This window comes from Pteropus alecto, unplaced genomic scaffold, assembly GCF_000325575.1.
Source record: "Pteropus alecto unplaced genomic scaffold, ASM32557v1 scaffold146, whole genome shotgun sequence".
NCBI classification, from domain to species: Eukaryota; Metazoa; Chordata; class Mammalia; order Chiroptera; family Pteropodidae; genus Pteropus; species Pteropus alecto.
The window spans coordinates 30,787,979-30,813,431 of NW_006442107.1; the positions used below are offsets into that span (position 1 = coordinate 30,787,979).

The window sequence follows — 25,453 nt, forward strand, 5'->3', positions numbered from 1 at the left end:
TTGTTCATCATGAGCTCCACACAGGAGATGGAGATTTCCAGTTCTTCATTAGATAGTAATTATTTTAGGAGAAGGCATTAATAAGATGAAGCTGAAAATAGCCCAGTTGTAAAGGCTCCTTCAAAGCAATGAGCTCAAGAAGACAAAAAACTTGCATCACAAAATCTCTACATCTTTTTAAATTAATGCCAAAATTATAATGTTCAATGATTTTTTTTTTTTAACATGTGATGAGCAGATCTATCCATCATTCTAATCCAATAAAATCCATTTGGAAGACTTTCATGATAGAGTAATGGGGTTCACTTCAAGAACTTGTAGAATTTTTAGGCAATCCCAAATGCAAAATTAGATCGCAGATTAGTGTCAGTACTCAGCATTAAAAGATCAGGAAGTGCAAAAACATACTGAGAGCACTGTTACACTTACTCCATGTTAAAGATGAGGTTTCTGATACAGCCGTGGAATGATCGTCTCATCCTGAGCATGGATGACCCTGCATCCTCTGGAACGCCCCCTATGTACAGGTTAGACACATTGATAGTCATGCTTTCCACTGCTGGGCCCAACTTCATTTCTACAGGAGTTTTCTCATCCAGTTGGACGGTGATAATTCTAAAAGGTCAGAGGAGAAAATGAAAGAAAAACGAAACATAACTGTCTCTTTAACTACACAATTCCGCAAGTACTTTCTGAACAATAAGATTTTAACATGACATTGTGTGTGAATAAAAAGATGAATCTTGAAAATTAAAACCTACAGTTGAATATTCTCCAAAAAATAAATGGAGTATTATTAAATATTGAGTTCAATTGCTTTTTGGAGAGTATTTTTCTTTGACCTCTTTACCTATAAACATACCCAGTGTGCTTTTAAAACATTTGGTCTACAGAGTTGAAGGGAAATATACAGGAATGTTGATATTATACTATTTACTATTTTACTCTTTACATTTTACTATGTAGTATGTTACTATTTACTATGTTATCATTTATTATTTAGTATTAATATAATGCTATTTACTAATACTGTAATACTACTTGCCACAGAATTAATCTGATGAAAAGATAATTTATACTGGGCCCCAGAAAAGGGGAGGGTTAAGGTTGTTCGATTGTGAAAATTCTGCAAATATCTTATTACAAAGCAGATACAATTAATTCCCAAGGAGGCATTCTAGCAAGGTTCTAGAATTATTGTGAACCCATAAAAACTCCAAATGCTAATAAAAACCTGATTGCTAATGATGTCATATTAATCATCCCAATCATTCATATAAAGAATACTTAACAAGGTTCCCACTGGGGACCTTCGTGAGGTCACCATGCCCTATGTTACCCAATTACCTCCCGCTCCTTATCAAGGAGATAGAATGCCCTTGTCCATCGCCAAATGTGCCAGTGGGAGCACGCAGGAGAGCTCTTCTCAGGCCTGTTCCATCCCCAGAGTCAACATGCACTTCAACGTGGCCTTCAATCAGCATGATGGAAAAGAACGGCTAGGAAGATTGCATAGAGAATTCCACAGAAAAAACATTACTATGTGATTTTTAAAATTGTCATCTTATGAAGATAATGTAGGAATTTCTTAAGAATATCACCATCTAAAACAACTATTTTAAACTTTATATATTGCTTTCTAATCTCTATTTGTTTTACAGTCTGTATTAGGCTATGATTACTAACCATATCAAAGATTTCCATTTCTACACAGCCTTCATATTTATTATTTATTGCCACATTATGTATCAACAAATAGATACATTGTATCATTAATCTATCTTTCTTCCAGTTTTATTAAGGTATAAAGTGTACCACCTAATGATTTGATATATGTATATATTGCAACATGATTACAATAAGTTTAGTTAATACCCATAACCTCACATAGTTACAAATTTTATTTCTTCTGTTAAGAACTTTAAGATCTATTGTCCTAACAACTTTCAAATATACAATACAGTATTGTTAACTATAGTTACCATACTGTACATCATATCCCCAGGACTTATTTATCTTACAACTGGAAGTTTGTACTATTTGACCTCCTTCACCTACTTCTCTCTATGCTCTTCCTTGCCCCACCTCTGGCAATCACCAATTTGATCTCTGTTTCTATGAGTATGGTTCTTTACGATACCACATATAAATGAGATCATACAATATTTGTTTTTTCTGTCTTATTTTACTTAGCATAATGCCCTCAAGGTACATCCATGTTATTGCATAGGATTTCGATCTTTTTTATGGCTGAATAATATTCAATTATATAATTTTCTTTAACTATTCATCTATTGATGGAAACTTAGGTTGTTTCCATGTCTTGGCTATTATGAAGAATGCTGCAGTGAACATGGGGGTACAGATATGTCTTCTAGATAGTGGTTACATTTCCTTCATAGGTATACCCAGAAATAGAATTGCTGGATTATACAAAAGTTCTATTTATTTTTAATTTTTTGAGAAACCTCCATACTGTTTTCCTTAGAGACTATACCGATTTACATCCCCATCAAGAGTTCAGGAGTCCCTTTCCTCCACAGTCTTGCCAATACTTTTTATTTCTTGTCTTTTGGATGATGGCCATTCTAACAGGTGATAGCTCATCGTAGGATCTATTCCTTTATTTTTAAAAATTTAGGTAGTTTATAATTTTTTATGACCATACATAATGAACATTTAATATTTTTTGCCTTTGAAATTGTCTCTAATAGTTGTAAAAGTGGAATTAAAGAATTAAAGGGTTTGAAAATGTTTAAAACTCTTAAAACTTTTCGGGCTGTACTTAAAAGAGGTCCACTAGCAGAACCGAATGTGAGCGTTTCACAACATTCTCGCTAGCATTGGGTCACAGCATCCTTTTTTGCTGACTTGGCAGCAAACTTTGATTTGCAAGTAGTCTTATTAAGATTGGTGGAGGAAAACAGTTGATGAGTCCTCAAAAAGTTAAACAAAATATCATATGACCCAGCAATTTGACTCCTAGGTATATACTCAAAAGCAATGAAAACAAGTACTCAAAAAATATTTGTATGTGAATATTCATAATAGCCAAAAAGTAGCAACAACCCCAAATGTTCATCAATAAACGAATATAAACAAATTACGCTGTGTATGTGCAGTGGAATATTATTTAGCCATAAAAAGAAGTACTGATACTTGCTACAATGTGGATGAACCTTGAGGAGATTTAAATTAAAGACTAAAGGTCACATAGTGTGTGAGTTCATTTATGTGAAATATACAGACTAGATAAATTCATTCTTAGATACAGAAAAGAAGACCGGTGGATCCCAGGGGCAGGGAGAGGGGGAATGGAGGGTGGCTGCTTAATGCTTTGGGTGCTGAAAATGTTTTGGAACTAGATAGAGAAGGTGGCCTCACAACAGTGTGAGGCCACCTTCTCTATCTAGTTCCACTGAATTGTTATGTAAATTTCACCACAACTGAAAGGAAGAAAAATACTGGTGAAACCCATATACCAATCTGTCATTGTTAGCTCTTCACCAAGTGGCTAATGAAATATTTGGGGTCTACAGACTGGTATTTCAGTCCAAGCTTTGACACATAACAGCTGTGTGACTTTGGGCAGGTTAATCAGGCTCTCTGAACACACTTTTTCCTCAGCAAAATATAGGAAACAGCATTTACCCTGCAGAGTGGTTGTGATAATTACACAGCAATGTCTGTGAAATATCTTGGTCTCTACTTCATTAAAACAACAGATTAACATTCTGTGAAGTTTCTTCAGATTGCACGATATATGCAAGTTTGAGCAGAGTAAAGGCTAAATATCACCTATCCTATTGAAATGGAATGTAAATATGGAAAACCATCACCCTTTTTTCTCCTACTGCTGGATGACGGTGCTTATCAAAGACTATATTTCTCTTTCTGCTCCTTCAATCTTATAATAATAGGTAAAGAAAATCTCGCTTCATGGAGCAGTATACTAAAAAACTCTACAGAAATTGAGGACTTGCTGTTTGAGCCTTAGGAATGAAGAGTAACAACCATGAGGTGTGGGAGAAAATTTGGTAGATGCTATCTGAATGAGTTTAAAAAGAATTAGAGGTAGACAGCAAGTATTTTTCTTCTCAGTGGCCAGAAAAGGAACATGGATTATGTAACACAAAGGAATCGCTGATTTGTAAGTGAAAGACATTCAGCAATAGTCACATTTACTTATTAAAGATGCATGCCCATAAACGAGAAATGTTTATGACTAAGTCATTTTCCACTCGGTTTTTCCCAAAGTCATTTCCTTCCTGAGCTTGTGGCTCGATAGCATTTGAGCTACTCACCCCATGGGCCTGTCGATGACCTTCCTTCTCCCCATGCTTGCTCAGGGCAGCCAGGATGATGCCACTGCTGTTCGTGGTGGCAAACGTTGCCAAAAATTCTGATTCTGGTGACAAAGACCTGGGTGGCAATTCAATGTAGCCGCCTTTCAAGAAGCTAACACTTCGGATAGGCTGGTCACAAAGGAAAGGAAAAAGCAGCATCAGGTCCACCTGCATGCTGAATCTCCCACGGCAGAGGTTACTGCCCACTTTCCCCATCATCTCTTTCCTATTCACCCCAATGGTTTAGATGTTATTACTCTATTATGTTGATAAATCAGTGGACATTTATAGAAACTCATCCTAATATTAATAAAATGCTTCCCACCTCCAGTATACAGCCTTTTCTCACTCCATAGGAATTTCTGAGTAAATCAAAGGTTGATCTGGATATTTCCAGGTTTTTGATACAGCCCACATAGCTTTTGCTGGTGACACCTTTCCTGTAAGGAAGAACATGAAAACAACAAGAATTACAATTCCATTTTTGACAGAAGGAATAAAAATGGTCCTATGAATAAGGAAGACCTGTTTCCATGTGTCATTCTGCAGATATGTCTAGGCCTCTCTCTAAGAAGGATATTGATGGTGAGAACTTGAGGTCAAACAAATCCTCTCCTGGACTAAAGAAAGAGATTGGATTTAGTGCATTTGACTACTTAGATGGTTACCTGGATAAAAATGTTTAATATTTTAAAGAAAACTATTATAGTCATTACAATTTAAATATAGTCACTAAAACACACGCCATTTACAAGAAAGATTGTGAATTGTCATAAGGAAATTATAGAATAGAGATAACAATTTTGTCCCCATGCAGAGTAGAACATTTGCCTCCATGAGGGCAAGTGTAAGCAACGTGATTTCCTAGGATCACATGGCTGGAGAAGTCATTGGCTATTGTCCATACTGCATATTCCTGAACTTTTTGTCCTGAAGGAAATCATTGCACTGGGTGAAATCTGGGATTATTCAAAGTTCTATTTCTTAGACTCCAAGTCAATACCATATTTTTCTTAACAGAAATTGCCACACTGCTGTAATGAGTGGGGTGAGGCTGCAACGTGGTCATACTCTCATTTCCAAACATAGGGTGACATCTCCAAGTTATACTCTTAAGCATCAGCTAGTCACAGGTGAACGCTGCAGTGACATGGTTTCCTGCTAAAGTCACATTTCATTTTTTTTTTCTATATTGAGTAATGAACTATGGACCATTAAACTACATGCTTTAGGGCAAATATCAACCTTTCTGGATTTGTTTCTTCCATTGTAGATGAGGATGCTGGCCTTGATGATACCCAAGTCCCTTCCAGCATGAGTCTATGTTGGGATGTCTTCCTAGAAAGGGAGCTCTGTCCTGTTCTCCAATGTCTACACCATGTGCTGTTTAACTATGACACAGAGTGTTGCTTCAGGAATGTGCCCAGCCCAGCACACCATGTGAGGAGGTGATATCCAGAATCAGGGATTAGGAGACAGGCTTCCAGTCCTGGCTCTATCTTGGGAGAAGGGTAAGGCCTAGGGCACATAAGTTTAAGTGTATTCATGTTCAAGACCAGGGCTGGGGGTGAGGGGTGACTGATGTTGTAAACCAGGTTTCTTGGAACTTTCAGATATTTCTGGTAAAGAGAAGACAGGTCATGGGAAAGTGGATTCTGGACTTCTTAACCCATAGCCACTGGAGTGGCTGCACCTCTGTGCCATATATTAGGATTCCGTATAACTCAGCCTAAAGGCGGGGTAATGCTACAAACATACAATTGACAACTACTGGGCAGGGTGACTCAGTTTGGACATTTGACGATCTCACTCCTTGGAAGCTATCTTGCCTCAAGTGCTGGCTTTTGGTTATAACCTTAAAAAGAAGTTAGAGCTTAATTTTTTCCAATCCCAAATTATCAAACTGAAGATAATGAACCACAGAAAGTTTACTAAAGTCACAAAGCTAAAGATGAATCAGTGTTACAAAAGGATTTCAATGCCTTTCTTCTCTGCCATCTTTCATCCAACCCCCCGATGCTAGACTTTCACATACATTATTTGTGCTAATCGCATAAAGGGGAATGCAGATAAGTCTGCAGAAAACATGTTTTCTTTTTCGTTTTTCTTTATTTTGCCTAGAAAGAGATTCTACTATTTTAAAATGTCTAGAGAAGAGAATTAGTTGTGACAGAAAGTGAAGCCTCCAAATACAACACAGTAACAATTTCTAGGTGTTCTAAAGGAAACAAATATAAAAATCATTAACTTTACTACAGAAGCCTTTCTTCACTTCCCAAATAGTACGCCTTTGCATCAAAGTAGATGTTATGGGTTAAATTGTGTCCTCCCCCCACAGACGTTGAAGTCCTAGCTCTTAGTATCTGTAAACATGGCCTTATTTGGAAATATAGTCTTTATTGATATAATTAAGTGAGATCATTAGGGTAGATCCTAATCCAGTAGAACTAGCATCCTTATAAAAAGGAAATTTTGGACACAGAGAGACACACAGAGGGAAGATGCTGTGTGGACACAGAGAGAATGCCACCTACATGCTGAGGAAAGCCTAAAGTTACCAGAAGCTGAGAGGTATGGGACAGGTATACAGAGGTATTCTTTCTCTCCGCCCTCAGGAGGAAGCAACTGTACTGACACCTTGATTTTAAACTGTTAGCCTCTAGACTAGTGAAAGAACACATTTCTGCTATTTAAGTCACCCAGTTTGTGGTACCTTTTTACAGAAGCCCTAGGAAACTAATACAGTTGGTAATTAGGGACATGAAAATTCTGCACTGATAATCATACCTTACAACTCTTGACCTAGGTAATCCGCCCACATAAATTGGATCCTTATCAAGACGATTGAGGTCAGAAGATGCTCCTGGGGTTTCACCTTGTTTGGTTTCCTTATAACTGGTGTTATATGCATCAATAACTGCTAGGAGTCCTAAAGGAAATCAAAAGGAATAGGTACGAAAATGAAAACACTTCTTACATTAAAGTGAAACACAATCTTCTGCTAACAAAGTTCGTTTACAGACACATGTTCTTTTACATTGTGCAAGTCTGACCAGTGCATGTTCTTGACTCTTAACTGAAAATCCTCTGTAAAAAGTCGTAAATCCAGGATATACATTGCTAAATGATGGCAGTATGTGTGTGGAAGAAAACAGAATCTATTTGATTCTTGATTCCAATCTAGCATTTAATGTTAAATATTGCATTTGGAAAGCATAGACACATAGAATTATAATATTCCTCTAGTAAAATGTGAAACCTAGCATTTATTTCAAAGAAAATAATGGCTTTTTATTAGAATATAATTCAAGAATACCCAGAAAGCTAAAGTGAGTAAAGACAACTGGTTTTGGAAATATTTCTATTCCCATGAGGGCCGGCATCCCAATTCATCCAGCTGTGCACTTACCTTGCTTCCGGTTTCGCTGGAAAACAATTTTGTACCAGGTTCCATTGTTATAGCGTTGGTCTGTAACAAGAGCGAGAGGCCCTGAGCCCAGGTCAATTGTAACTTTAACTCTGCCATGAACCAACTCGATGGATAAAAAGTCTTTCTATAGAGAAGAGAAAGCAGTTAACCATGGCTATCTCATTATCACACGATTTCCTTTCTTTTCAAATCAGGGATGGCAGAACCCTTCTAAAGTCAAACTGAGAAAGCTGGACCAAGCCCAACAACCAGAGGTCTCTACTGTGAAACTAAGGGTCCACAGAAGCTTTCTAGAATACTATACAGATGTGAGATAAACTCATTGTTATCAAAATCTACAACTGAGTATGAGAAATGGAATGTCTTTGTATCTTTTTCATTGAGATTGACAAATGGACCAGTTCTAAAAGTAAAACTAGATGATTGAGAGAAATCACCAGTACACGAGATAAAAAAAAGTGGGAACATGAAATTCTTATAGATGGATTTCAAATAAGGCCAGTGGTCAGAGTGAACATAGAACAAGACATATTATTTAAGCCCAAAATTTAATAACAAATGTTGGCTGGATATCTATAATGATGGGAAAGCTATTTTCTACTTGGGGCTCTTCTAAAGGTTCTTCAATGAAATTGTATTAATATAATAAGGAAATTATTTAAAATGAAGAAATAGTATGGCATATATATATATGTATAAATGCTCATAAAATAGCCATTAAACATAAATATCCTCATAGCAGTCTAACTGTATATACACAGAAGGGCCCAGTGCCCCATAAAGATTCTTACAGTGCCATTTGAAGCAAGATAGAGAAGAAGCCCATTAGGTGAAAAGCTACTAAAAAGGATAATTATGTGCGTCACAGTAGCCCGGAGTGTCTTCTCCACAACAGAGTATCCACTCCCATCAAAATGGAAGGAAGAGTCTTCATTCTGGGAGCTGCAAAGCAGAACAGATAAAATACAATCCATTCTCAGGAAGGTAATTAAAGAGAACAAATGACACATTTACTGAGTTGTCCCTCACAAAAATCATGTAAGAGCTATTATTTCCATTATTTGACAACAAGTGTAAATCACATCTTAAAATATTCTTGTCATGAGATTATGTGAGACAAATGCCCATTTGCTTTATAAAGTAAAGAAGGTTAATGTAGGCAGTATTTACAGTAGCAAAAAAAATTTTCTCTAAAGGATGGATAAGTGCTATGAATATTTCTACTTATCAGCTAGATTTTTGTTTAATTTCCTTTAATGTAACTGTTCTTTCTTAATTCCAGTGCTTTCGGGAGAATTTTTATATTGGCATTTATCACCCATTTATGTTGGTTATAACTAATATATCAGCTAAATTGAAATTACGATGGAAAATAAATACATACCATTGAACCAAAAGGACCACTAAAAAACAACAAAAAAATAAAACAAAAATGACAAAACTTGAAAACTCTGCAGGATGAGCATACAATAGAGTTATGCAATATGGACCACAGTGCTTCTCACGTCAGAGTTTTTACTGGTCTTCCCTATGCCTTCCCTATGACTCAATACACCATTAAATTACAAAGTAAGTTCATCTGGAACATATTATTAATATATTTAAAAAATTCTTTTCTGGAATCTCATAGGGCTTGAAAATGAAACTTGGATTAAGATGTCTTTGGGTATGAATTTGAATTTTTCCCAGTTGAACATGCAGTAAGTCAACTCAGTGCCACATCTGCAAGCAGGACAGAATAACCAAACAGTGAAAGTGTTTCCGTTAACAAAACAAAGCAAAAGAAAATGAAACGAAAAATAGCAGTGCTTTGTGAAACCTGAGGTTTCATTCATAGCTTCCTGCAGCTCAGCTTTTTCTAAAAATGTCTGTCTTGCTATCTCTTAACTTAAAGAAAATACACTCTGCATAAACTCTTAAACTATGGCTTAATTCTCAATTATTTAATTCTTAAACCTGTGGTTTCCAGAAGCATGTTCCATTGCTCTACTTCTTGGCTGACCACAGCTTCATGTGGCTAAGGACACAGACTCTCGAAACAGACTGCTGGGGTTCAAATTTCAATTCTCCAACTCACTAGATGTGTGAACTTGGAAAAGTTACTTAACCTCTCTGTGCTTCATTCCCTTCCTTCAAAAAAATTGAGATATTAGAACATCTCTGAGAGAGCTATACATGATTTAATTCATGCACACGATGCCAGGCACATAGTAAATGTTCACTCCATAGCTTTGATTATTCTGCTGCATTCAGAGGTCCTAGATGAGTCCTCATTTTGCCTTTTAAGAGCTGAGACTCAACGATTAAGTACCTTGCCCAGAGACACTCTCAAGAAAATGGTGAAGCCAGGTTTCAAACAAATCTCCAGAAATCTGTCTTGCCTTACTGTTCACTCTCTGTCCCCCACCCCACTCCCCGTTCCCTGAGCTCATGAGTTCTCTGTTCTCAGGGATGTGGAATCCTTGCTTCTGGCTTCTCTCAAGTAAGGCAGTCATAAGGATAGATGAATTCAAATAAAATGATAACTGAGCCAATTTGACTCAGGTCAATGACATATATCTGGGTCTCGTTCTTCCATGGCTTCCATTTTATGACCACAAGGCCCATGTACACCTCTAGTCAGCCAAGAGTCTGTCATCCAGTGGGCCAGAGGAAGGCAGCTCTAGGCCTGGCCTAGGTAAGAGGCCAGGACAATTGAAAGCAGGGTCCACTACAGCCCTTCGTGGATAGTTCTATTCCAAAACCTATAGCAGTTACAGGTAGGAGTCCTGCAATCAGGGGGAGATGCCTTCCCTCCCCAGATCTCAGTCCTGTGAGACTGGAAGAATTACTAGACCTCTCTGATCCCCATTCTCACTCATGAGACAGGGATAATGCATGACGTACTGCCCATATGCATGTGTGCTGCTGTTGTGTGAGTGAAATAATGCCGAGGCCCCAGGCTTAGGATGCTGCTTTGCCTACTGCTGCCCCACTTACCACAGCACCGAACACTTTTTAATGTTTCCATATAGGTATTTTTCCCTAGACCATGAGACGGGGGAAGATATAAACTCCTGTGACTAACGTTGAAATCACTAGTACCTAGGAGAGGGCTCAGAACACAGACGCCTGACCTGTCCCAAAGGTCAGCCACATAGCCAGTACTCTATTGTAATAGCCACTTGTAACTAATTCCAGAATAAGTGTCTGTTAATAAAAGGGTTTTTTTCCTATATTTGGAGGAGAACTGTTAGAATTGAAAAGATTGTTCGTAATTAGAAACATATACTGACACCATGTAAAGCAGTGTAAATATATTCAAAAAGGAGTTAAAAAAACGCAAATTTCTGTCAGTTTACTTACTAATGTAAATCAGAGTTAAAGGTAAATACTCATATTGATAAAACATTTTAAAAAATGTCAATGGACCACACTAATGATTTAATAATAACAAATTACACACAAGGATAAAGGCATAATGAATTCTATGTCAGTCTGCTAAAACAGATTCAGTAACTGGAATTAGTATATTGACCCTTGGAGCTAAAATTTTTGCTTCATAGGTAGAATGGTTACCTAAAATGAAGATAGTTAAATCAATTTGTAAACTTAGACTTAAAACACCAATTCGTGTCTATATGAGCACTCGCTGAACTATGTTCTATGGAACATAAGTAAATCTAGAATGCTCCTTTTTAGAAAGAGTTTGAGGTCAAATGAGTTGGGAAATTCTGCAACTCTAGCATCTTCTAGGACAGGGTTACAGTGCATATTAGCACATCAGAGGCTCTGATAGCTTCATTCTAAAGAATTGTGCTTAATTTTTTAGCTTAGTGTTTCCCAAACATTTACGATCAAGACAAACCCTCTACTGCCACTTTTTTTTTTTAGAAAAAGGAATATCTAATAATATCCTAACAAATTAGTACCCTGTTAAAAAACATATTTTTGAAAATGTTGGTCATATACTTCAAAAATAGCCAGATGATTTGTTCAGTACCCAGAAAAATATGTTTAATCAAACCTCAATTTTGATCTAATAAGTCAATTTGGCCTTAAAGCTCAGCTAGGTAGCCAGCCCTCTACTAAAAAAGCCAACTCCAGAACTAACATCAGGAGGATGGCAGAACCAGTGAATCCTTCCTCTCAGAAGCAACCTTCCTCTGTCAGTCAATGGTCCAGAGTGGGTGGAAATCTAGTGGCATGGCAGTTCTCAAGAACAAAATCTGTGGCCACACAGAAAACTGACTTCCTCATTCCAAAAAAGAGAAGAGCCAGCAATCATCAAATTCATTCACTGTTGCAGTTTGAGGTCAGCGGTTTTAAAATAACCCTGAAAATGATAGATGAAAATCAGGATATTGTAACAGCTGAAGTAGGGGGAGAGTTTCCATATTAGAAATATTCAATTTCTGTTAAGATTTTTCCTTTCTACAAGTAAGGTTACTGATCTAGGGTCAGTGTAGGGCACAGAGTCCAGGGGTTGGGGCATTTTCATGTTAGAATTGCTAAGTCGCTAGAGGACTTTCTTCCACGCTACAGAAACAGCATGAGGACAAAGTGCTGGATGAGAGAGCCTCAAAGTGTGTGCTCATTCTCCCGAAGTTCTAGGGCAAGTGTCATTAACTCACAAGGTAATACCACTTTGACCATATTTGCCAATTATAAAACCTTGTTTTTTCACATGTTTATTGTCAAGAAAACAATCCTGGGGCATTTACCTAGAAAGTAATGGACTATTACTGCAGGAAGGTCAGAGATGAACACTGATGAACATTCAAATTTATAAAGTATTTTCACACATATCACGTGATGTATTCATCACCATAATTTTGGGAGGTAGGTAAGACAAATATGATTATTGTTTTCCTTTTCTGGAAGAAGAAATCAGACCTCTCTCTGTGAGGTGAAGTGACTTACTATTCCAAGTCACTGAAAGAGATTTGGTAGTAGACCTGGGACAGGAATCTGAGCAATTTAGATGCCAAATCCAATAATTTTTTAGTGCTAAGGCTCCAAAAACTATGTTTCTGGCTACAACTTTTTGAGCAAGCTAAGGAAAGGGAAAATAGAGAATCAAAGTCTTCAACTATAAAACCCCAAGCTAGAAGCCATATGAGAAAGCAGACCTAACAATGACAAAATGAAAACTCGCCCACAAGTTTCTAAACATAATGCGAGTTGCTTCTTGTCACAGCTCACTGTTAATTACAGATATCTATCTGAGCAGAGCAGCCCATCTGATGGGAGAGATTACATCAGATGTTACATTTCTCTAACGCAAAAGCAATTTATTGTCTTGAATGCCGAAGTGCTGGAAAACAGGTCTTGTATACTTACAGGGTTGCAGTTATTTTATTAGAAAATAATAAAAGGGGTGTTGAGCTTGGTGAGACTAAGTTATTAAATGCCTTCTATCATATCGATATATGCAAAAAGATGTTAGGTAGTCGTTCTCTATTTCAAATGCATTTTATTTCTAAAATTATAGAATTTAGGAATAAAAAAGTACTTATCTATAAAAATTGACATCACAAACAAAAATTCTCATGCTTGGAGGTATTTTCAAAATAAAAATGTACAGTGATTTACCCAAGACTTAATTGTGGCTCTTTGAGACAGAAGGTTGTTTGAGCAGATGTCTGATGCTTCTCAATTTTATAATCTATGATCGAAGCACACAATATAAGACATAGCAATATGAGCACTTCTTTTTAAGGGTTAAAGATATAACCAGGTTTCTATTAGTAAATGATGCACATCATATCCTTTGCAATGATAAGACTGACATCACGAACTTATCCATCCTTGATGTGTATGTAAATTCTTTAAGCACTTCTCAGATGTTATTAGAATAACATACAATGTTTTAAATCGTGGGGGCATATTACCTTCCAAAGCAGCCATGGCACTCTCCTTCTCTTTCAATATAGTTCCATAGACCAATCGACTGTCCATTCAAGAAGGCCTCCCCCATGCAGCCTTTGAAATGAGTGACCTTCACAGCAGGAGACTTCTAATGTAAACAAACAAACATAACCCGCATGAATTTGATGAAAGGAATAAATTCTCTAAGTGCATGAAACTCTTCCCTAAAACCTCAAATCTAACAGAACCAAATTGTGAGAAAACAAATTCCAAAAAAATGGCCAGATGTAATCACTAGATTTCGATTACAAAGTTGAATCCTACAATGAGTGACAACTGGACAGGATCTTAAAGGTCATCTTGGTTACTAGGGTTGCTGGAGAAAAGCCTCTTTTTCAGATGAGAAACAGAGAGGCCCAGAAAATGTGGTCAGTGTTAAGGACTGGGCTGGCACTGAGACCCTCGCTCTCACGTGAGAACACTGAACCAAGTTCATGTGACTCAATGTTATTCAGTGATAAGATAACTGATAGGATAAAATAAATATGATGGGCTCTTTCGCTAAACACTAATTAGTTATTAGTCTACGACTAGAGTTAAAATAGGGATAAAGGGAATTTACAGAAATTAATGTGGAATGTTGAATTTCCTGTTTCATCATTGAAAGAGAAACCCAAAGAGTAAAATGAACCATTGACTTCTTTTCCACTTACACTATTTATTAAGTATGAAGCTTTACTCTACAAAACCAACCTCTCTGCAGATAAACTGTCATCAAGCAAAATAACAGAAGCAAAAAAATCTTCATCTGCCTAGGATATACTTAACAATTTAATCATATTAATTTTTAAATTAAAGTATATTTGACATATAACATTGTGTAAATTTATGCATTAAGTTTACATATAAGTAAAATCAGCCAATCAGTCCTGTTCAGATGAATGTTCAAATGTTACCTTGATCTGTCCTCCAAGCCCTCCAACAAACATTAGTGTAGAGTTGTTTATATCCAGCACATTTGCTGTTCCTGGGGATTTACTTGTTTTTTGTGGTGGCTTTTGAGTTGTACTCATTTCCTTTACAGTCAATGAACCAATGTTTCCAAATCTAGGGGTCACGAAAAATTGCAGAAAGAACACTTTCAGAATCGCAAGTCAGTGAACACACACACTCCTGGTACATACACAGCCTCCATCTGCTTCTCCCCGTGTCCTCTGCAACAGCCTCCAGCTGGTCTCCCTGCTTCTAGTCCTGTCCACCAAACCCTGAGTTTACTCTCCAAAATCCTTTAGAGTGTTCTAAAACATCCATCTCATCATGCAAAACAGTTATGGATCATGAGTTAAACTATATTTGAAATGGTCTACTGTTTTTGATATCACTCTATTTTTATAAAAAAGAAAGCAAACAACAAAAATTCCCCCAAACACACCATCAACAACAAACCATAATATTATGAAAAAGTAGGGAAAAAGAAGACACATCTAAAGCTGCTTAAGACTAGTTACCTCTAGAGAGGGGCTTTAAAAGGAATAATTTTGCTTTGGGTCTGAATTTTAAGAAAACACATTCCCTACTTGTATCCTTGTCTTCTGTCCTCTTCTCCTTGCATTCCACTGTCAGCCACACGGAATTTCTACCAAGCTGCATTTATTCCCATTTAGTGGGCTGAAACATTTTACTGAGCTTAGACCTAACATTCTAGAAGTAACATCAGCTTTTAACTTTTTTCTTCTTTTATTGTTGGTTTTGAGAACAAAGTTTATTTCTTCTGTAATAAGAAAAAAAAATACCCTTATTTCTACAGTCAATCTAAACCAAGCCTTTTCTCACTATAATCTGACTTCCCAGAAGTTTCAAAGATTACTATACGATGTTACGAACATGTAATTATTTATAAGATACAGTTAAAAAAAGAGAGATGTTTGGAGAGAACTTTCTCTACTACCTGGTCACGTAGATACTGTGCCATTTGTTGTCATCAATTGGAAAGTCTGGAAATTCCAAACGTGCTGACCCGGAGCCCACATCCCAGAGCAAGACCACTTTCCCTCGCCGCATCTCCACTGCCAGGAAATCAGACTGGGGTGCAGGGGCGTGGGTTGGCGTGGATTTACATGCCAGACTGCCTGCATGACTACTAAAACACTTTTAAAAATCCTACAGCATTTTTTCTATTCTTAAAAAAGCAAAAACCCCCCAAAACTATCCTCTTTCATCTTTCAATGCTCTCCTCCCTATAGCTGGAGCATGACTCAGAGTATTGGGGACAATGGCTGCCCTTGGCCATTAATGCCCCACTGCCTTTGCCCTGCATGACTCTCCACAATGCCTCCTGTAATGTTCCCCAAGAAAATACGCTGGGGGTCACCAGCATTCCACAGGGTGCATGAGGGGGAGGCGTAGCACTTGTGTGTTTGCTTGGTCTGAGAAGACAATGAATAAATGAATGTGAAAAACACAGTAAGACGGGAGCCATCAAATCACTTATTAAGGATTGTATGTGTTTTGCACCTTATCTTCCAAGAAGACATTTCAGATAATATCTGTGCTTGCTAATATTTTCTGCCCTAACATACCCAAGGGTTCTGACTCATTCTTGCTGGCACAGCCACAGGCATCAATGGCCTTCCACTGGGGACGGGCCCTTTGAGAACCACTGTAATTGAGGTGGAAAAACCTGGGTGAAGTCTGACAACTGTGATATGGCTTAGGATGCAGCCTCCACTCCTGGTAATGACCACAAGATTTATTTTATAGACCCCAAACTAAACTCAGTGGCCTCAGAGGTCATAGAAGGCCTTACAGAAAGTTCGTTGAAGCCACAGCTTGTAATTAAGATAGCAAAGGAAAGCATCTTTACTTCCTAATTGTCACTTTCCTTCTCACAGGTATTCAATTTTGTAATTTGTTTATTTTTCATCTAATGCTACCACCTTAGTAAAAAGTTAGTTCCCTTAAAAGAATTAGTGATTTCACCAAGGCCCTATTTTTTCATCAAAAAAGTGTCAATTCAGAAAATATACATGTTCATAAGAGACTCATTGCTCCTTTTTGCCAGTCCATACTCACGTTGGTGCTGCTCCCAAGGTAAAAGAGAAGGTTATCAGGTTCGCTTGTCTTAACATCCAGTGTTAAGGTGTTATAGTTAGTAGAAGAAATTCGAGGCTGGTAGGCCCGGATACAATCTCTGTCTGCAGATACAGCAACTTTAATCTGTAGAAGGAAAAGAAAATTGTCCCAATCATTTAGCGACATACTCTGGAAGTACTCCAGGAGTTCAAAAGTACTATGCCATGATGGACTTTCATTGTTGGGCAGGTTTCCTCTCTTGATAATACAAAATGCTTTCTGTTTCATAAAGTGATAAATCAAATAATGATGAAATTATTTTATTTGGTAAAATATTTAAATATGGAAAGGTCAGTCTTGGAGTTTTAAAAGAGTGTATTACGTAGGAAACTGTCTACTTTATGTGAGATTTAATTCCCTAAAGACAAGCAGCAGTTTATCCAAATCACTCTAGAACCCTTACCTGATACAGAGAGGATATCTGATGATTATTTCTATTTATTCTTTCTATTTATAGAAATAAATAGTAAGAAATTAATAGAATTAAATAGTAATCTATTTATTCTTTCATCAAATATGTATAAAGCATTATTGCACTTATTGCATATTTTTTCTAAGTAATTATTTATACATATATCTCACAGTTACCTTCAAGATAATAAGTTTGTATTAACCAGAACATTTAGAACTATCCATTGGGCTTACATTTATTTGGTAACTGTAACTAAAATAGATGGAAGCCAGATCTCATGTAAACCTACAGCACTTTTCCAAGTGACGGTTGAGGGGGTGGCGGGGGGTGGGGGTGGATCAAACAGCTCAGAACTCCTTTATCTTGGCTAGAAAGCTTTAGGTGAATAAACATTAGACCAGAAATCACATTTATTGTCTAGAAGTCTCTAGTAGCATGATAATTGCATATCCTCTCAAAAGTCTTTTTATTTCCCTGAAATACCTCTCCTTTAGAACACAACCAATGCCATATACTATAGATGGCTAGAAAACATTTTCTCAAGTTTGTGCTTTTCTGAGTGTTAAGTGTTTTATGCATTTAATGACCTGGATTTGAGCAGCATTTGTACATATACAAACTCTTGTCAGACTCCGAGACCATGAGATCCATACTGTACAAACATTCTAAGAGCACTGGATTATTAAAACCAACTTGGCAAAATGATGGCAATAACACTATATGCCACCAGAGAAACTAAGAGTGATGTTAACGCTTAGACAAGGTGTTCTAAACCATTAGCTAATAGTTAAAAATTTATAAATCTAGACTATAATTACAAATCTCCACAAAGACATGGAGATCTCTTTGCTAATAACATTTTGCAACATGTTGAATAAAAACAGAAATGAAAGAAAATAAGACTAGTTAAATATACTTAAGGCTTTAAGTATACCTAAGACAAGGCTGTGAAGAATCTGGGATTATTGAAAGCTGGTCAGTAGAGGTTTCTAGGGGACCTGGTATGACCAGAAAGTCATTTCTACAGGAATTCTCTGGGACTTGGGGTTACCGAGAGCCTGCCTCAGTAGGGAGGAAGGCTGGATGTTACTGAGAGCCGCAGGGCCCCACACTTACAGAAGCTGCTTGTTTCCGGGCCTGGTTGATCAGCAGTTTAATTTCTGACAGGTTTCTGCTTAGGTTCTCTTCTAATATCTTCAAAGGCTTCAACCGATCAAATAAAAGGTTGGCTTGTGTTTCCACATCTTTAACTTTTCTTCCAGCTAATATAGCTAACAAATACAAGGTGGCAAGAAAGTTGTTGGGATGGGGGACAAGGGTACAAAAGAAATTAACTGGTCATTACTAATACACTGGATAAAATAGAATAGCTTAATAATCAAATCCTTGAAGTTTTTCATACACATATGAAAAATGCACCAGCAACATGCATTACCAAAGGCCCTTCTCTTTATAAATGCAAATCCAGATGTTAGTGCATTTTTTTTTTTTTTCTTTTTTAGGAATGCTGTTTGTGAACAAGGCACCATTCACTGTGCACTTGGCAAGCTCAAAATTAATCGCTTGATGCAGACTTTCCTAACGGGAAGGGAGACCATGACGTACTGATCGTTGAGGAGTCTTGTAGAAGTTTGTTTGTTTCTCGTAACGTGGCATTGACCCTGGACAGGTCCGTTGATGTGTTCAACAGCTTTTGACTCAGTCCCACAACATTCTTTAGTGTGCCTGCAGCACTCTGATTGGCAGATGTGGCCAGCGCTTTGATTTTGGTTCCTTTGTCTCTGGCACCTGAAAAATTTACATGCATGCGTGCACTCCAGTGATTATAGACAGCGAAAACCATAAGCGCACAACAATTGTAATTTTACACAGAAACACCTTACAGTATTTCTTATTTGTTGTTGAACATAAAAAGGGGCTTATTGTTTTTAATGACAATACTGCTCCCTTTTAGGGCCGAATGAAATAATTTTGCTCACAATCCTCTGTATTGAAAAATGATTTCGATACACAGTGAGGTGACAAAAGAAACTGCTAATGTGCTCAGGATCTTATATGTTAAGAAGCTAACCTTCTTTATTTGGCCCTTTTTTTAGCACTCCCTTCTTGTATTCATTAAACACCTTCAAATCATTTCATCTCTGGATAAGAAGGTTTGATAATTTAAATGTGTGTGTAAGATGGACCTGTCCTAGGCTAGAGGAAGTGGTATTTTTCCACAACCTCAACTGGCTTCTAAAAATAACACCAGAGCAAAGATTAAATGGTCACTAAAGATAAATTGGAATTCAATTATTCTAGAAAATCAGGGTAATGATTTTTTTTAAAAAAGGCACTAGTATTCATTTTTAAAGTGTTAACTATAATTATGAAAAAATGAACACTAGAAGAAGCTGGATAAAAGGTATATGGGCATTCTTTTTATTCTTTTTGCAACTTTTCTGCAAGTTTGAAATTATTTCCAAACAGAAAGTTATTATTATTATTTAGATTTCATGATAATTTATTGAGAGAGGCATTAGCAGATTCAGACACAACTCCACTTGTCAAGTCATGGCTGAATTCCACATTAGAAAAAAAAAGCATTCTGAGAAAATTAATTGAATATATAGAATTACACTTATTTATAATAAAGAGTATTGTGTATTTTTACACCCTTCATATTTTTTATATTTTTAAATTATTATTTGTCACAGATGTTTTACCACAACTTAAAATTTGGGCATTTCAAGACTGCTATATGAATGGACTCATACAGTATATAACCTTTTTGAATTGGCTTTCTCCACTCAACATAATTCTCTGGAGATTCACCCAGGTTACTGTGTATATCCGTGGTTTTCTTTATTGCTGAGTAGTATTCCATGGTGTGGATGTACTACGATTTGTTTAACCATTCTACCACTGAAGGACATCTTAGTTGTTTCCAGTTTGAGGCTATTATAAATAAAACTATTATAAACATTCATGTATGGGTTTTTATGTAAACATAAGTCTTCATTTCTTTGGGAGAAATGCCCAGGAGTGCAATGCTAGACAATATGCTAGTTGTATGTTTAGTTTTCTTAAGAAACTACCAAACTTTACTAAAGTAGTTGTACCATCAAACAGAAAATTATTTTTAAGTGTTTAATCAACATATACCATGTATTCTCAAAAAAAGAGAGAGAAACAAAAACACTTAGATCGGAAAATGCTCCATTGATTTAAGGGAAGAAGTCCAAAGTACCCCAAGCCCAGGTCTCCAAAGTAATTTTCATGCTTACAAGGTGAACCAGCGGACAGAAGTTTGGAGATGTTTGGCCATCTTGTAAGACTTGTAAAAAAATTCTTATTAAGGATAAAAGAAAAAGTCGAGGGAATGTAAACAATGTACAAAAGCACAATTCATTTGTATTATACTTTAAAAAATTATCCTACTTAAGAGTTTAACAAATACTGCATTGCCAAAACATCAATATCAAAGCGATCTACATTAAAATGCTTTATCGCCTCATGAAGGAAGATTACCAAGTGAGAATTTTTAAATTTCCTACATTTATAATGAATCTAAAATTTTCTCTTAAAACAGGAACATTCCAGCTTCTTTACTTGCTAACTTCTTCGAATGACCCTTCTTTCATTTAAGGGATGTGACAAGCCCATTTTAAAAGTAAGCAATTAATATGGTAACATAAAATCTCTATGGCTTTTGTTTTTCAGAGTATAATTCTGGTATTTAAATGCAGGTGTTCTGAACTTATTAAACAAATAGTGGCCTTCACTTCCAAATCACATTCCTTTGCAAGTAAAAACTCTATCAATCCTAGTCCCATTTCCAGCGAGGACTCTTAATCAGACCTGAGGCAGGACCTCCTCATGGTCACTTATAATGGCTTTGCAATGAGAAGACATTAATTAAATCAAGAACCCCTTTCCACTTACCTTCAGGAATTTCTCTAAGCATCAAGAGTGATTCATTGGTCTGCCTAGTAATTTTATCAGCATTCTCTTGAAATGTGTGTGTCATACTTTTCAATTCTCTCAGTTCCAATGTGAAACCTATTTAAAGGAGAAAGTGTTCCTTTTTAGGCTAGCCTACAAAAAAGTTGCTATGGCAACAGTTTTCTTCATCATTCTGATCCATCTACAGATTGACAGCTTTCTACAGGGACCCCTAATATTGAAAGGAATACTTAGAACTGCTGATTATAGAAATTGTATGTTTTTAGTTTGCTTGATCTTTTTTTCCTACTTTGCTTGTTGCCCTTCTCACTAATATTTCTTCTTAAATTGCATGTCCAATTTAATTAGAGCTTAAGAATTGTGTTTAAATCACTCAGTCTTATTTATTTATTTATATTTATTTATTTTTTAAAACACTTATAGCACCTGGTATTCCTACGTGGTCTCCCATGCAAGTACTAACCCGGCCCAACTCTGCTTAGCTTCCGAGATCAGACGAAATCAGGCACGTTCAGGGTGGCATGACCGTAGTAAATCACTCAGTCTTAACCAGACTCACTAACTTCCTATCCACATCTAAATTACAACCACCTTTCTCCTCTGGGTTGTAAAACCACAAACATAGGCTCCTGCCAGGGAATCTTCCTCCCAGTCTCCTCCTACCTGCTTCCCCAGCCAGGGCCTCTCTGCTTCCTGGTCCCATCTGACCGACCACCCAACAGGTGCTTAACTCAACCTCCTTCAAGTCTGATCAAAGCTGTTGGATCAAAGCTTTCACCTTTAAAATTTCTGTTCATAATACACAATCACATTTGGATTCTGAACACATGATTAAAAAACAAGTTATTTATAAAATCTTTGATGAACAAGATGGTTCTGCCTAAAGTTTTAATTGCCAGAAAGTTCACTATTTCATGGCCTATGAAATACCTTTAGTTATATAAACTGAAATCATATCCCAATATTGATGCTAGAGTTTATATTTAAAAATTTATGATTGAGAATTAAGTACTTTCTCTATTGTGATATGACAACAAATTCTAAGCTGTATCCCTCACAGAGGAACAAAAAGCTATGCATATACTCATGTTTTTGGCTCAGGGCACTGTGGAAAGATCTAGTACTGGACATGGAAGCAATCTGAAAGGGGGTAAGCTGTTTATGGCCCACTATTTTCTCTTATAGGAAAAGACTTCATATTTTTGATATACTAGAAAATAGACTATATTAAGGTGAAAAATACACTATATGTTATAAAACTTGTATATTTTTTATACACAACAGATTCCTACTGCCATTTTGTTATGGACATGCCGTTATGTTATTGGACGGCTCTTACATGTGCTAAATAACTGCTTACCGAAACTCTTAGGAAAAAAACTAAATTACATGGGTTTTTTTTTTTAAATTGATAAGTCAATTATGAGTCAATTCAATAACTGTTTAATGAGAACCTACCATGAGCCTAACATTATATTAGCTCAGTGGAAAAGGCAAAAGAAGTATCAAACATAATACAACTCTTCAAGAAACTATAAGACAATGAGAGGCAAATAGAGGAGCACACGAAATCAAAGATAATCTGACAAACACTATGAAGAACAGTGAAAGCTCAGAAGCTAAAGCAGAGTGGAGGGTTTGGTTGTCAAGGAAGGCTTAAGGAGTCTATGGAAGATTAGAGGTGACTATACACTAAAAAAAAAAGGGTGTCGCTAAAATAAGGTTTAAAATTATGTGATGTTTATATGATAGCAAATTGGAACATTATTGTGACAGAGAAATGTTAAGCTTTAAATGGCCCCAGGAAGGAGGATGTTCTGACAATAAGCTCAGAGATGTGTTCTTATCAACATAATCCAAGCTAGGAACTGACCTTGATGCTTTCTGCGCAGGCCGTTGCCTTCTTTTAGAAGTTTGGAACTGCGCTGGACAGCTGCTTTCCCATCAGACATGAGGGAATCTGAGGACTGGAAAACAGAACAATTTAAACATGGTGACTGGAGGGCAGGGTGGAATCCTGCTAGAGATGGGGAGAGCAATTTATCAGAATAAATAGCCTCTGGTCCAGTTCCAAACAAGGAAGTCAACTAGAGCACAGATAAGGAGAGTTTAAATTGTCCTAATTTATGCTTCATATATGTCCTACCTGATTGCTGAGGAAAAAGAACACAGCCATTTTTAAATACATAAAGACAAAAACCAAACATTAAGTGAAGATCTTCACTACGGTAAGAAAAGATGCCTCAGAATTGGCAATTACAAAATAGTCATGGGGATGCAAAGTGCAGCTTAGGGAATATAGTCAATAATGTTGTAATAAATATGTATGGTGCCAGGCAGGTGCTAGACTGGTTGGGGAGATCACTTTGTAAGTTATATAAATGTCTAAGTACTATACTGTACACCTGAAGCCTGAAGCTAATATGACACAATTTTTGTCATAAGAAATAGTGAGAATTTCTCATCTTTACACTGCTAGTCCCTAGTCTCTATAAAGTATTTGACCTTAAGAAATTAAAAGATACATCACATGATGACAGAAGCCATAAACAGATCCCACCAGAAAAGCATGCCGACAAGCATATAGTTAAGCCTCGAGTCTTTGCTCGAGGACCTTAACGAACCATCCCATGGTGCCTACAAAAGGAAGGTATCCACCAAAGTGCGGGGACATTTCTTACCAGATTGACCTCAGTCACAGTCTTGAGAGCATCTTTTGCCAATTTATCCGATTCTTCAATCAGGCTCCGAATGTTGGAATGGATGTGGGTTGCACTGGTTGCATTCAGGGACACATGTCTCACATTTTCAAGGCCACTATGAAATCAGCATATTTAGAGGTGTTATGATAAACTAAATTGATCTTTCCCACTATTATTAAAAGCCTCTTAGTTTCTTTTCCCTTAGAACACTATCATCAAGAGGAATAACAACATATGGATTCCCCTCAGACTCCAAAAGGAATCTTAACAAGCAGTAGCCACATTTGTCACAATAACACTAAGAATTGCTGTTTAATTAATACCCAAAGAAGATATGATGGCTGTTTTCCATCTTTTTAACCATTCATCGGTTTCTACCAGCTGCCCTCAGCATTCTTTGAACTCTGTCCAAACCCCCTGCATGTGTCTGGGGTACCATTTAGTGTTTGCATTGGTTGTAATCTTTCCTGCAGGGCACTTGCTAATTTTTAAAAAGCTTTCCTAAGCATATATAAGGATGCTGAATTTTATTCCTCGAATGTTACATAACAATTTGATGAAATTCACTAGAGGTTTTGAAGGAGGATCAGATAATATTTCAATCATTTGAACTTCATTCTTACAGGTGGGCAAATCTCTTATGAACTTGCCAACCGGTAATAATGCAATTTCATCCAGCCACTCTATCTTGAAAATAAAATCTGACAATTGACACATCTTTGCCTGCTGTGTAACTCACTTCATTTTCTTCCTAAGGTTATTGAGTTGGGTGATGCCCAAACCAGACATCAGCAGTTACTACTTGTTGCAACTTGACTGACAAAGTTCGGTAATTTATAAAAAAAAAAAAGATAATGTTATTTAACTTTGTGTATCACACCAAATTGCTTTTACTACACATACTAAGTAATAAAGATTTTGTTCGAGCTGTGTGTATATAGTCAGAATATTGTTTTCTCTTTTGGGAAATGATGAAAGATGATGAAAAGAGCGACACTGAGTATCTAATTCATTTTCTATTACTGATTCCTATGGCATACGTAAGCAGTAGTGCTCAATGCAGTGCATAATTTATGCAATACTCTATCTTATACCATTTTTAATTGCTGTCATTGTGTGATCTAATCTTTTATGGCAGCATTCCTCAAGTTGGAAAGATATTTATTTTTCCCGTTCCACAAAACATACCCAACACACAAAAACACACATTCCCAGTGTGTCCAGACTTTTTCCATCCATAATTTATAACAACTTGAAATAAATAAATTTACCAATTAACTCACAATAGTATGTAAATCACTGATAAGATCTAAAACCCTAGTTCCCTCACTCGCTGCACATTAGATCCCCTGGGATCTTAGAAAAGAAAAATGACAAAATCCAGGCCACAACCCAGACCAGTTAAGTCACAGATTTTGAATGGGGGGTGGGGGAAACTAGGGGACAAAGGCATCAGTATTTTTGAAGTTCTCCAGGTTATTCCAACGTGCAGATAAGTTTGGGAACCAATGGCCTAAAGTTGTGCTTCTCATTTAAAGACACTTAACAAGCTGAAGACACATTAAACACATTTCCAAAAATATAAGTTAAAATTATTATAATACCATGATAGACCTTTAGGCAATAGAAGATAGTT

The 25,453-nt window shown here is 36.7% G+C and overlaps 1 protein-coding gene and 1 pseudogene across 2 annotated transcripts in view; both read right to left on the bottom strand.

The window, feature by feature from the left end:
* LAMA1 (laminin subunit alpha 1) overlaps positions 1-25,453 on the bottom strand; it is a 145,463-nt gene that overhangs the window by 12,960 nt on the left and 107,050 nt on the right. For both annotated transcript variants that reach the window (XM_015595706.2, XM_025038551.1), the window contains exons 40-55: positions 23,797-23,932; positions 22,989-23,082; positions 21,095-21,211; positions 18,776-18,958; positions 18,287-18,441; positions 16,699-16,842; positions 15,575-15,708; positions 14,583-14,733; positions 13,650-13,774; positions 8,568-8,718; positions 7,756-7,900; positions 7,134-7,275; positions 4,672-4,786; positions 4,305-4,475; positions 1,348-1,499; positions 430-615 (exon numbers count right to left, since the gene is read on the bottom strand). In XM_015595706.2, coding sequence (XP_015451192.1) covers positions 430-615; positions 1,348-1,499; positions 4,305-4,475; positions 4,672-4,786; positions 7,134-7,275; positions 7,756-7,900; positions 8,568-8,718; positions 13,650-13,774; positions 14,583-14,733; positions 15,575-15,708; positions 16,699-16,842; positions 18,287-18,441; positions 18,776-18,958; positions 21,095-21,211; positions 22,989-23,082; positions 23,797-23,932 — 2,301 coding nt within the window. The remainder of the gene's footprint in view (positions 1-429; positions 616-1,347; positions 1,500-4,304; positions 4,476-4,671; positions 4,787-7,133; positions 7,276-7,755; positions 7,901-8,567; positions 8,719-13,649; positions 13,775-14,582; positions 14,734-15,574; positions 15,709-16,698; positions 16,843-18,286; positions 18,442-18,775; positions 18,959-21,094; positions 21,212-22,988; positions 23,083-23,796; positions 23,933-25,453) is intronic.
* LOC112469357 lies at positions 21,529-21,648 on the bottom strand (annotated as a pseudogene).